Source organism: Phoenix dactylifera, chromosome 1 (genome assembly GCF_009389715.1).
Source record: "Phoenix dactylifera cultivar Barhee BC4 chromosome 1, palm_55x_up_171113_PBpolish2nd_filt_p, whole genome shotgun sequence".
In the NCBI taxonomy this organism is placed as follows: domain Eukaryota; kingdom Viridiplantae; phylum Streptophyta; class Magnoliopsida; order Arecales; family Arecaceae; genus Phoenix; species Phoenix dactylifera.
The window spans coordinates 9,954,148-9,967,830 of record NC_052392.1 but is presented as its reverse complement, the minus strand read 5'-3'; the positions used below and the strand labels follow the sequence as shown (position 1 = coordinate 9,967,830).

General features: G+C 38.0%; 1 protein-coding gene across 7 annotated transcripts; it reads left to right on the top strand.

Moving 5' to 3' along the window:
- Nucleotides 1-3,190: 3,190 nt before the first annotated feature.
- On the top strand, nt 3,191-13,118 carry LOC103707437. 7 transcript variants are annotated; one of them, XM_039126018.1, is made up of 7 exons: nt 3,191-3,276; nt 3,368-3,476; nt 3,628-3,721; nt 7,544-7,758; nt 8,670-9,495; nt 10,917-12,444; nt 12,810-13,118. In XM_039126018.1, exons 6-7 carry the CDS (start codon nt 10,948-10,950, stop codon nt 12,834-12,836), a joined length of 1,524 nt encoding a protein of 507 aa, XP_038981946.1. In that variant the 5' UTR covers nt 3,191-3,276; nt 3,368-3,476; nt 3,628-3,721; nt 7,544-7,758; nt 8,670-9,495; nt 10,917-10,947; the 3' UTR covers nt 12,837-13,118. The 7 variants fall into 7 exon arrangements, with proteins under 7 accessions (XP_038981946.1, XP_038981972.1, XP_038981968.1 ...); XM_039126044.1 differs by having other exon boundaries at nt 3,206-3,476; nt 8,670-9,240; nt 9,361-9,495; nt 10,955-12,444; XM_039126015.1 differs by having other exon boundaries at nt 3,207-3,476; nt 8,670-9,240; nt 9,361-9,495.
- Nucleotides 13,119-13,683: the final 565 nt, after the last annotated feature.

Below are 13,683 nucleotides of genomic sequence, written 5' to 3'. Positions count from 1 at the left end.
CAAAACCTTGGCCAGGGTAATCCCAGTGAGGAGTCACGGGATATCTAAAGTTAATCACATAATGGATGTACTAATTATAGGGTTGACAGTGAGCTCTAAGTCATCCTGGCATTAGGAGTCAAAGGGATTGAATTATACAGTAACCATAGTCCAGGGTTCCAGAATATTTGCTTCGCATATATTCGGCCTATCCGGACGTCGGGTACCATTGCTAGATGGTCACATCGATTAGTATAGGAAGACGTTCCTATACTACCGGCTTAGGTTCGAACCTATGAGGTCACACGCATAGAAGTTTCTAGGTTGATCAAATGGCTGATTGATGATTAAGAATCATTCAGGAATAATTTGGTCAATTTGATTGACAAATTATCCAAAGCAAAAATTGTATTAAAATAATTATTGAATTAATGGAGGATTAATTAGTAATTAGATTACTAATGAACTCAATTTGATTGAGTAAAGTGGGCTTAGGTTGAGCCAAATTGAATAGGATTCAATTGGGCTGCATCAGGGTTTGACCTAATTGGATTGGGTTCAACCCAAGTAGATTGAGCTTGACCCAATTGATGGGGACTTGACCCAATTGGATTGGGCTTGATCCAAATCAATTAGAAGACCATGAGGATTATGAGTCCAAATAATCAGAATTGGATAAGGAGAAGAATCCCTAAATTTTAGGAACCCATCCTTATCTTCTTGGAGAAGAATGATACCTTAATTTATTTCCAATATTTTCTATGCCTATCCTCTTTATTTTTGGCCAAAAATTGGCGTGAAAGAGAGGAGGCGTGGGGCTATAATTCCTATAAAAATGGCGCCTTAAATCTTTCTAGAAAGATTTAGATGAATTTCCTAATTTGTAGGGATTGCATGGTGCATGAAATAGGGTGGTCTGCGGCTGAATTTTGGACGTATGAATTCCTATCTTTTAGGGATCCAAAATGCACGAAATTTGGATATGTTTATCTCCTCTTAGCTGCCAAACCATCAGAATTTTTTGGGAATTTTATCAGCCAAATTAGTTGGCTAAATTAGGTGTGATACGTGGGGGGGATCTTTTTGGCTATAAAAGACCCCCATGCCTTGGGTTCAAGATATACCATATTTAGAGGTTTCAAAAAATTCTGAAAAAATTCTCTGAGGGCCTCCATCGCTTCTTCTCCTTCTTCCTCACATCCATCCTCCATCTCCTTGAAGAATAATCAAAGGTTGAGTGTTTAGAAGGAGAAAGCTTCAGCCATTGCTGCTGTTCCTGCGCGAGCTAGCACTCCCGCGGAAGATGATCTACCTAGGGCTTCGCGTGTACTTCTCATAGAGGCCATTCGTGTGCGTGGCTGCGAAGTCAAGGATCAGATCCATAAGTTTCTTCCATCATAAAAGGTATTAATCCCACATCAATATTTTATTTTGGAGTCAGAGTCTAGGTCTGATTCTCCGAGGTTTTACCCTCCTTTGGGGCTCCTCACGGATTTATCTCCAGAATCCATTCGATGGATATTCGGAGATTAATCGGAATAGAATTCTTAAGTTTTAGATATGATAGTTAATCATGCATGAAAGTTTTAGCATAATTGTTTAAAACGATTCCGGCATAATCCTATGTGTTCTTAAGGTGCTGATTTCTAGATTTGATCTTGTAAGCATGCATGAATTAAATTGTTTGATTCGATTTTTCCGCTGCGTTTTAAAACTTAAAAAGAACTACGTATGGCTTGATCCCCCTTATGAAGGGGTACGTAGGCAACCCGATCAGGTTCATCATGGTTTTAAAAAAAAAAAAAAAATCAGCATGCTTAACACCGAAGAACCTAGGATTCACTTTCAGGCCTGTGGAGGTAGCATAGGTGAGGCTTCCTCACGCCGCAGGCCTTGGACGGCGGCGGCAAAGCCTGGACCTGCTGCACCAGGATGTTGAACTGTTCCGGCTGGACTTGGGGAACCGGGTCGGCCGGAGGCGGCAACGTTCTGGACGGAGTGTCCAGGATTTGGTGGAAGATGCCGGGAAGCATTGGAGGCTCCTTTACTTCTCAACTTCATGGCCGACAACTCAGACCCTTCCCTCTGCGCCAACTGTTGCCTGAAAATTGGACCCGGGGGTGACCACTGGGTGAAAAGGGAGGAGCTCCGTCGTCCGGCAGTGGGTGGCGATCCGTCAGCGGGCGGCGTCCTCCGGGGGACCTGCAAAAAAGCCGGTGGTCGGGTTCCCGACGCCGGCCCTCCGATGCCTAAGTCAGAGGGGGCAAGAGAAAGGACAAGATGTCTTTCTTTAGAGTATCAGAGCCTAGCCCCTAATAAGGGTGAGAGGTTTTCCTTTTATAGAGGGAGTTTAGGTGCACCTTGAGATGTGACGGGGCAGAGGAATTATCGTCATGATTGAACGCGATCGAGTGAATTAATGCGTCGCCATAAGAGATCAGTTCGGAGCCTGAGTTGCCGTGGAGAGCTTGAGGTCCGTGAATGACATGCATTGATTGTTGGGTGAGCCGGAGGTCTGCGGAGGCCCATGCGCATTAATTGTTGAGTAAGCCGGAGATCTGCAGAGGCCATGTGCATTAATTGTTGAGTAAAGCCGGAGATCTGCAGAGGCCATGCGCATTAATTGTTGAGTAAGCCGGAGGTCTGCAGAGGCCATGTGCATTATTGTTGAGTAAGCCGCTCAAGGCGTGATCCCAAATCGAGCCGTAGGAGGATGTGACCACAACGCGGCAGTCGGCGAGGTCCGGCTTCCGGGATCGGATGCCTTTCGAGATCGGGCGCTTTCTAGGTCGGACGCCTTCCAGGCCGGGCGCCTCTGACCACAGGCTGGCGGCCCTGCTCGCGCTTTCTTAGGTCGGGACGCCTTCCAGGCCGGGCGCCCTCCTGGTTTGGCGCCTTCGACCACGTACTGGCGGCCTGCTTACGTGCTTTGGGGCGATTTATTTTTCCCCAATAGGTACAATCAAAAATTAAAGCGTGATGAGCACAATCAAAAGTAAAGAAAAAATTATAGTACTAAAGCAAGTCTTGAAGATTCAATCATCCATAGGTGTTGCGTTCTTTACGATAGTAAAGGAGGATTAGAAAAATTGTATTGATTGCTGCCTTGGAAAAAAAAGCATGAAAAAAAAGGGGCTCGAATGTTACGGACCTATATATATATATATATATATCGCTGTTTTGGTTATTTCAATTTCAAATAACAAATGCATGCAATTTCAAGGGTATATATATTAAAAAACCTCGAAAAATCAGCAAACCGGCGCGTCTTCCTACCTCGATCTCTAGATTCTTAAGGTGGAATTAGGGTTGGGGTATTTTATGTCCACGTCCCAAAGACCTATCCATCTCACTCCAAACCCTTCTTTTTCTTCCTATTTTCTTGCAGAAATCCTTTTTCCAGTGGGAAACACCTCCTCCATCCTCACCTAGTACGACATCGGAGATGGCCAGGAGCACTGCAACCACGCCTTAAGCTCCTCCTAATCCCCTCTTTGGTCCGTTCCTCTAGTGTTTATATCTGTTCTACTCCCTTCTTGCCACTCCGATCTCCGCTTGTTCTCCAGTTTCTAGGGTTTTGATTAGGTTATAATGCTGTCATGTTTTTGAAGCTTTGCTCTTTCTTCTAATAAAGCTTCGAAATTTCAGTTTCGCAGCAAGAGATTGTCTCCCTTACCACATGCTCTGCTATCTTGATCGCATCAGTGGAGGATTTATCCTTGCATTCAAACCTCTCTCTCAGGTTCATTATTCTTTGTTTCTTATAGAAGAAGTTTTTTTTTTTCATATTTTTTGATTAATTTGATTTGATTTTGATTGTTATTAGGTAAGGTTGTTGCTTATTTCAGAGGTTATTGAGGATGATGGATGGTTTGAATTTTAAGGAATTTGTTGCGTTTTTGTCTGCGTTCAGTTCTTGCATGAGTCTGCAACAGCAGATTGAATGTAGTCATTGCCATTCTTCAATTTTTTTTTTCTTTTCTTCCACTTAAAAGATTCTTATTCTTGTTCTTATTTTGCATCATGCCATCCATTTTAAGGACCTTTACAGTATTTCATTTCTGCTGTTTTATTTAGAGTGTACGATTTGAATGCCAATGGGAAGGTTTTGTTCAATGATATATCGTGTGTTTTGCAGGACTTGACAGGGCCTTTTATGATATAAATCCAGGTTTTTGAGTTCTTTAGTCACTCAGATAAAAATCCTTATTCAAGGTTGCAGTTATTGATCTGTTCATCTTCATAAATATCAATGATGCAAACATATATAGTGTGTATCACATGGATAAGTTGTATATGGAAGTTGTTATGTTCCATCTTAGGTTAATCAAGCATTTTGTGCATGGTGTTGAAGCATAAAATCAAAAACATTAATGATGTGATACATGTGTTTCGGACAATAATGGTCTATTCTAAATTCAAGTTATGAAAGTTGACATCAGAATTTGTGGGTCCCCATGTCATCCATGAAATTACATAAGCATGAGAACTATTTATAGCATGATTTGGTTTATATCAAAGTAAGATTCGCCATCTCGGTACCGAATCTCGTATCAGTACCATCCTATTATAGTATTGGAATGCCTAATATAGTAGTCGGTTCGGCATGCTGAGTGTCGGTACGCCCTCTATACTATCGGTTTGGTATCTGTACAATATGGTACGGTCAATTTGCATTGGTACCGACCGGTACGACAAACCTTGTGTCAAAGTATCACTTATTGTATGTTAATGTTGCAATATCTGAAGTATGGAAAATCTTAAATTATTTCTCAAAGAAAAAAGGGGCAGAGTCTTCAATTAATATGCTGATTAGCCATAAATCGCTTTCTTCAGTGCAAATTCCATAGGTCCATACAAACTGATATTCAAATTCAATACCATTTTACCTCACAAACATTCTAAAGGATGATTTAGGATAAATACCTAGAAAATTTAATATCTTTAAGTTGTGAGATCAAATTCCACTGACCTTGTAAACAACACCTCCGCTTGATACTCACTCAAATTCATGTTGCATGTAACCTTTTGTAAAATATCTTCTGGATCCTCTTTATACTACACTGTCAGGCTTTTGGAGTAAAATCACTTCATTGACTTAATTAGAATTGTAATTTTCAATTAAGGAGCACGTTAACTACTTCGGATCAAGTGCCAGAACTGCATTAGTTCTTATAAGTACTATAATCCATTTCTTTTGCTCACTATGTATATACCATACATATGCCCTTTTGTACTATTTAGTGTCCTTTCTCAAACATCTAGATGTCTCATTTTTGGGAAAGGGGATAGAAAACCAGCCTGCCATTTAATACTTAAATATGGAAAACACCATAAAGAGCAGAATGCTTAGCAAGGTTTGCAGACAGTTTTCAATCTACAATAAGTTTTATACTCTTCATTGTTTGTCCAAAACAAAAAAAGAAAGAAAGAAAGAAAGAAAAAAAGGGTATTTCCCAATGAAATGCTTCTGCTATCTGACATACCAGAGGCTTCGAAATTTAATACTTTTCCAGATTTTCTTTTGACATCTTACCTGCAAAATGTAAAAAAAGAAAGAACCTATATATTTGTCAGCATATACATGCTTTTTCTTACTTAAACTTTAGATTATCCATCCTGCATTTGTTGGATGGTTGGCATGCTGGCTCTTCACAATTTTATCCTCCTCTCTGCATATTGATGTTTATACATTTACTCTGTTTTAAAAACTGTTCAGTTGAAAATTATGCCTTGATACCAAGTTTTATTTATTTTTACTAGACAGTTCCGATCCATGTCCTAGAAGAAGCTGGGTATGCAAAGGATTCCTCACTTTACCTATCTGACTTCATAAATATATTTATCTTTATCTAAAGCTCACATCTCCATCTGATTCTATGTTTGTTTGAATTCATGAGATACAAAATTTTGATTTTCATAAACATAGACAGATGTAATGGATGTCGCTTTGTATTAAAAGTTTAGAAGTTCATCGGCAATATCTCTTGTTCAAATGTTTGAAATCTTTTAGTTCATCCATTTCTGTTGCGGCACTGGAAATTATATGCTATTGGTGTCTAGGAAGGATGACAATTTTTAAGCTAAGATAAACTATTAATGTCTTTACATTCTGATACATGATGTTTGATGGAACCATTAAGGTTTAAAAGATTTATGTCCAACATGACATCAATTTCCAAATGCAAATATAGAGAATTATTTGGATTTGACAATAAGTTTTTATTTTTCTATGCATTGTATCATCTCCCTTTGGGTGATTTATGTGGACTACAAATCCCAACAGGAGTTAGGCAAATCAAGAGGAAACTTATATGATTTATCGACCGTATAGCCTAGACTAAAATGAGAAGCACCTATTTTTGAGTTTAGAATATGTAGTCTGTATATGTGGGCAAGAACTAGGAAATCAGGACTTGCCTATGTGTTCAGTTCCAACAGCAGTATGATCAATAGGACATCACGTGGTTACCATTTTGACATCTGTTTGTCTAAGAGAGTTGTGCATAGGTGGTGTCAGTGTTGTTTGATGCCTAAGGGGATGACCCTTGACAACAGCACTAGGGGTGAGGAATTTTTTCTTGCACAATTCTTAGAGATTTGACTAAATTGACATGGCTATTGATATGTGGTCTATTGATATGTCGGGAGCGGTTGGTTTTGGTTGTGATTGCGTTAGCTGTGTTTTCTTCCCCTTCTTCTCGATGTTATATGCTGTTCTTTTCTTTTTCTTTTTCTCTTTGTTTTTTAATTCTTAATGCTCCCTTCTCTAGTTAGGGTTGCTTTAAGATATCTTTTTGCGTACTCTCTTGTACTTCCTGCTGTTAGTTAGAAGGGAACTTTTATGATGTTAATAGATGAATAACTTCTCATGTTTGTCACAGATCCTTGGCAACTCTTATTTGAAGATGGAGGTTGAAGTTCCCATTGATAAGCAAATGTCGCTGGGATACAGTTCTTTTATTCAGTTATCACCTTATTTGGTTTTATAATTAAGTGAGAAGCCTACAATTGTGGAGTATCTTTTGTGTGAAGACATCGAGTAGTGCTCTCTGAAATGAGTTGTCAATTCCAGTATGGCTTTCTGAGGCCTTTTTGATCTGTAAAGCTCATTTGTATACATTGTCCTGTTTTACTTTGTCGTAGAATTTTAAAAATGCAGTGCATCAATGTACAATAACTACTGCAACTTATTTTTTCGCAATAGTTCAATTGATCTGATTGTTTTTAGGAGAAGACAAATTAATTGATGTTGCTTATAGTTCAATAATACTTTTTCTGTCAGACCAGATTTATGGGAGAAAATATGAACCCGAGGAATCTGGACTTTCTCGCTGCAAACAATCTGTGAAGTATTATATGGAATACTGGACGAGATACTTAGGCATGCGCTAGGAATCTTTTAGTATTTCATTCCAGCATTTATACTCTTATGCATTTACTGCAGAACTTGATATTAGTTTTGTTCTCAGGTCCTGGAAAATTTAACAGTGCACGCCACTGAACGCTTCCTGCACTGGAGTTGTTGCAATGCTTTGATTCAACTTAAAAAACTTGCTTGCAGGGCACCATTGCTCCAGCAACTGGAACTAGCTCTCCTCCAACTCAGTCTCTCCAGCTCTGGGAAAGGTTTAGCATTATATCCTGTGGATTAGGCCAATCCTTGCAAGATAATTCTGTGGCGATGCATATCTTGTGAGCAGCCCTGGCATAAAATTCCAGGGAGAGCAGAGCAGGTCTTGAGAGATGCAGCCACCGGGGGATGAGCACGAATATTTGGTATATTACAATATTCACATATAAGTTGGCATGCTCCATTAGCGACGTTATGAAAGAAAATTTGGGATGTTATTCAAGTTGCATTATTAGGATTTTATTATAAATATTCTTCTAAATATCAAATTTTATATAAATATCTTTTCAAAATTGATATTTACAAGTATATTCTTTTAAAACATTTGTTTTGCTATTCTATTTTTTTATTTTTAGTTTTGCATATGTATCCATACCATTTAATGCCGTTAAAAATTAACGGCTTCAAATTAAAATGATTAAAATACTTTTAATGAATAGATGTGCAAAAAGAAATATTTATAAGACAATCACGGTGGAGAACAAAAAAAGTAATTTCAAAATTTTATTTTATTTTTAATTTAAATAAATATAGTTTTTATTAATAGTATTAGAAAAATCATTATATTAGAGGCATTTGTGCAAAAACGGTATTTTATGAGGGTATAGAAATAAATATAAATTTTAAGAAAGTATTCATACAAATTTAAATTTTTAAAAGTATTTTTATGCAAAAAAAATAATAATCATAAAATTTTCTTTCAAAATCTATTATTTATAAATTAATCATTTGCCAAATAATCCATTTAATTATCTGCAAAGCGTTGCATCGTTCCCCAATAACCCATACACTCAAAAATAGTTCATAGATTGCTTGTGCATCATTGGATGGCATTATTCTTGTTATTTTTCGTATAATGATAATTGCCGTGGAGTCTAATATTTCTTTAAGGAGACTAGTTGGATACATTAAAGTGGTTGGTATGATGATGATGATAATGTAGAGGATCACGATGATGATGGTAATATAAAGGATCGTGACAATGATGACAACAATAATGATACAAGCTTTTTTTTTAATGGGGCAAGTTGGCAACCTGAATTTGTCATTACTGTAGGTCTCGTAACGTGAGATGCATGCATGCGCGTGGCACGAACACCAGCACGCCTAAGTGATACCAAAACGAGGCGGACTCACGTGCCGGTTCCTCATCATTACCCTCAGCTCCTCGACGGCAATGATTCCTCCCCAGTCCAGGAACCGCGTGCCGCTGGATCCAGCACGTGCGACGTCCGTCCTTCCGTTCAACTTTCGGGCCATTTCCGCCAGCCATTTTCCTAGCCGTTGGCACCGGGCAGCGATCCTTTAAAAAATAAATAAATGGCGTCGAGGAGCCACAGAAAACAAGAAGTGAGGTGGGGGTATAAATTATAAGCGAGCGAGCGAGAAGAAAGCGCAAAAAGAGGAGATTGGGGACATAAATGTAGGGGAAGGCTCCGGGCTTGGATTCCAACCGGACGTTGGATTCCTTTCAACCCCGTTCCTGTTACCCTCCCTCCTTTAGCGACTCTATTTATTGGCTTGGTTCTTGTTCTTTTCTCTATCTCATCTGTTAAAAAGGAAAGAAACGAGGCCATAAACAAGCTCATGTTATATACATGGGGAAGCATTCTAATTCAGTGAAGGGGGTGACTTCTCATTACTTTCTTGGACGCAGATGCTTCGCCTTCTTGTTTCTTGGTTTTTCTCTAGTTTCAGGGTTTCTTATCTTTTGTTTCTTTTTTTTTTGTGAAAAATGGGTAATTCAGGTGGTTGGTTTGATGGGTGTTCTTGGGCGTTGTGGGAACGCAAAAGAGGAAGGAGGGGCTTATGGGCCTGACAATCTTGTGATTTGGGGGCACTGTCTAGGGTTCAATTTATAACATCTTGAAGCCGTTGATCAGGTGAGCTGGAGCTTTTTTTGTTTCTTTATCTTTTGATGTTGGTTGCTAGGCTTTCATTTCTTTGCTATTATTTTCTGCACTTTGATCTGTTTTTTGATTAGAAATCAACTTGAAGTTGCATGATTTTATGCTTTAAAAATTGGATTTTTGAGCTAAGCATGTAAAAACAATCCTTTTTTGTAATATATATATTTTGTTTGATTCAAATAGGCTTTAATTACGAGTTTGTTCCCTCATTTCTGTTAAATCCAAGCCTAATCTTTTGAATTCTGTAATGATTTTTCTGATTATGCCTATTGTGTTTGTCTATTAGTAGTAGGTCGAGTATGTGCTGTTGCATGAGAAAATTAGAAAAAAATGCCTTATATTCTTTGTTCGTACCCCACCTGTCCAGCACATGTTAACTCCCACATCATGATAGATATATTTAGCATTTGTTATCTGTTTGGAAGATTGTTGAAGAAGATAGTGCTAACCTTGTTTTTAATTTCAAAACATATAATATTGCTCTTGTTAGAACTGATGCACATACATGGTTAGTAAAAGTTGTTTCTAGTATACACCAGATGGTTGCAATTGTTAAATTGATCAAACTTGAATTCGTCATAATCTTGAATCTACATGCCTGAATTGTAGCTATGCAAATATCCCGTGAAATTATGGCATATAACCTACAGCCAAAAATCTTTCTTTTGGTGGAGATAAGACTTCTAAATTCACTATATGTTTGCATGAAAGTGACATAAAAAATTTCATATAAATCACACAGAATCTATTGCCGTTGGTGGGGTGTGAGAGACTCACATTTACTATGTGCCTCCTAACTTCAGATACATGAAACTGACCCCCACATATATGTTGCCTTTTGATTACCTCTTCACTTTCCATTTTAGCAGATAACAATCAGCACAGATAGTTTCTAGAAAAATACGAACGTTTCTCTGCAGTAGTGCTTCTTGTAGCCAAGTGAATTACCAGAGTGGTACTTGTTGCAATTACTCTACAAGTCTGCATGACAAACAAAAAGGGTCATAGAAAAAAATTGTGATGTCGTGTTTGTGAATTTAAATAGGACAACTTGAGCTTTGATAACTGGAATAAGAAATTCTTTTTAATACATACCAAAAATTTTAGAGCTAATACTGGTTTTTAATTTTTCAGACTTTTTATATTCCACCCGCTCTTAGATAAATGATGTGAGGTTAATTTCTCCTACACTTTGTCTTCACTATATCAATATGCATGTGATTGTTGTTACATGGTAACTAGTTCTACTATTCAGGGTTAATTTGAAAGATTCAACAAAGATAATGTGAATAATTAAAGAAATTAATAATAACCCAGAGAATTGCATATTCATAAGATGGTTAGTTGTTAAGAGACGACTGATATATGTGTGCATCATATCGGTCACGATACAGGTTGAAGGACATTATTGCTTTTGTTTGTGGGATGGTAGGTGAATCCAAGCGAATGCTGGTCATGGCTGATCATGAGGTTGCTGTTTTAAAAGAAGCCCTTTGCAATCAGTACATTATAATGAAAAAGCTTTACATGGAGCTAGAGGAGGAGAGAGAAGCTTCAGCAACTGCAGCAAGTGAAGCTCTATCCATGATATTGAGACTTCAGAGAGAAAAGGCTGCAGAGAAGATGGAAGCATGCCAATACAAGAGAATGGCAGAGGAAAAGATGCATCATGCTGAGGAGTGTTTGGCGATTCTGGAGGAAATAATGCAGCAGAAAGAAATGGAGATTTCAATCCTCAAGTACCAACTGCAGGCATATAAGCACAAATTGTTGATTGGTCTCAATAATCTCGATTATGGAGAAATAGGAACTTCTGAAAGTCTATTTTCATGCGGAATTAATCACTCCTTGGACAATACTAGCTTCCGTGGTTTTTTTCGAAGGAATATCTCTTTGCCTTCTTTACGATTGGATAGACTGTGTTCCGAGGTGGACACCATTAATGGATACAGTCCATCTTTTCCTTCTGGGCAATCAATCTGGAAGAAGATTGGCGAATACACTAGCCAGCTATCTGAAAGATGTAAAGAAAGTGAAAGGCCAGACTTGTGTGAGGTTTCTGTAGATGAAGGTCACAATTCTGAAGAAGTAAATGTGAAGGCTAAAGCTGAGTCAAACTTGAGAAGCAATGAACATCAAAGAATCACAAGTGCTGGTCTTGCTAATTCAGGAGATGTGTCTACATCTTGTTCATGGTGTTCAATAGTAAGTGGTGACACATCATATCATTCAACTATAGGAGGCATAGAGTCAAATTTAGATGGTGAATGTGCTTTGTCTTCAGTTTCTCAATCTGAAGACCTACAGAAGTTACCAGAGTGTGATGATCTTGGGAATTCAGGTCTTCAAATTGAATCAAATCAAAACACAGTCCATTCTGCCTACATCCACGACATATTTGAAATCCCAGAAAGTTGTAAGGGTTGCAATTCTAGTGGACCTCTCAAGCAAGTGTTGAAAGAATTTACCCTGGAGATGAAGGACACGATCGGAATGCCTCACTTAATGCCACAAGAAGCAGCAGACTACCTTTTCCAAGATGATGATTGGTTAAGCAGGGCATTCATGTATATGAACCATGGAAACAGGTTATCCACACCAACGAAAGGTGCTCCAGGATACCTTACAGACATGCCATCTATGCCAATAAAAGGGGCTTCGTTGAACTACCACAGGACACTTGTGGATCCTCAAATTGGTACATCTACACTTGAGTCTGATTTTGAACATATCAAAGAACGGGTACAGCATCTTGATTATCATAACATTATGAAGCTGGATGATTCTGAGAAGGGCAAGGAACAGTTGAATTTATTGAAAGAGATCTATGAACAGCTCAACACAATAGAATCCCACATTAAAAGTTTTAAATCTCAGAAGTACCCTCGACAGGATGACTCCCCCTTAGTCTCTGTTATGGAGGTACATCTTGGCTAGTTTTCAAACCTTAAAATTTTATTTTTGAAATCAGAAGGAAGATAGTTGTATGTTTCCTATGCCAGTTTTAATGAATGTCTTACAGCAGTTTCTTTAATTGTTTCTTTTAAGATCCCATCTTAAATGGATGCTAATTTCATATATTTATATAAATGCAGGATGACACATATCTCTACTCTTTTTACCTTACTAGATACAGAATTCAATTTCTTGTTGTCTTTTGAGTTTCCATCAACCTGCTTAAAAGATTTCTCTTTAGTTGTTTAGTATACTTTGATCATGCAACTGATCTGTTGTTTTGTCCTTGTCATTTCAGTTTGGTATTTTTCTAATACAATTCATTTGATCAGCAGGCAGTACTTTCCTTCTCAATCTAGTCCTTTCAAATTGAAGCAATACCTGTTATGTTCTACCCAAAGAATGTGCTGCAATTCATCCAGATTACATGGTTTTGTGGATAGCTGCTATTGTTTCCTTATGATGGTTTGGAAGGAAGAAAATAATCCTGCATTTGTTGATTGGACTACAAACTGTATATAAAGCATTTTACTGAGCAGGATATGTTCACATTCTCAGATCTGTATGATTCATGTCCTACTGGGAACTTGTCTTAATCTTATATAGTAATGACTATTAGTTTTTTTGGCTCCCTTGTAAAACATGCCTGTTCTTTAGAAATGCTTTTTGTGGGGAAAATATACTGATTATGCTGAACAAGCCTGCAATCAAGTTCATTCTCTTTTATTATTTTGCAGAAGTCTTTGATGCTTCTCTTAATTATCATGGTGTTGTTATTGAGTCATTCCTTCAGGTATAACTTTTGGGCTCAGAAATCTTCTAATCTTGGATTTAGCCCACCTGTCTCTTTGCTAATGCTTTGGTTTTCCTGCTGGCTTCTACTTCCTAAATTTGTTCTCACTCTGCTCTGCACTGTGTATGATGCCAATAATTTGGTACCAGCTTCTGCTCCATGTGCATCAACCTTCTAACCTCTTTTGGTCTCTTGATCGGATCATAATTACATGATCATGCATCAAGACTCAGCCACTTCCTGTGTTCGATATTCATATTCATTCATCACTCGTCTTCTTTCTGCACCTTGTTCCTAGGACTTTGTTCACTCTGTGCTGAGCTTCATATCACCAGGTATCTTGTCTTTGTTTATTAGTGCTGACCAGTAGATCTCTGCTATTGTTTGCATATGGTGTTAGATGGCATCCTCAT

Bases quoted from the DNA above. Each gene is read 5' to 3' on its own strand.
- LOC103707437 (XM_039126018.1), top strand. From the start codon at position 10,948: ATGGTAGGTGAATCCAAGCGAATGCTGGTCATGGCTGATCATGAGGTT. The intron at 12,445-12,809 runs GTACATCTTGGC...TCATTTGATCAG, and splicing joins CCTTAGTCTCTGTTATGGAG to CAGGCAGTACTTTCCTTCTC.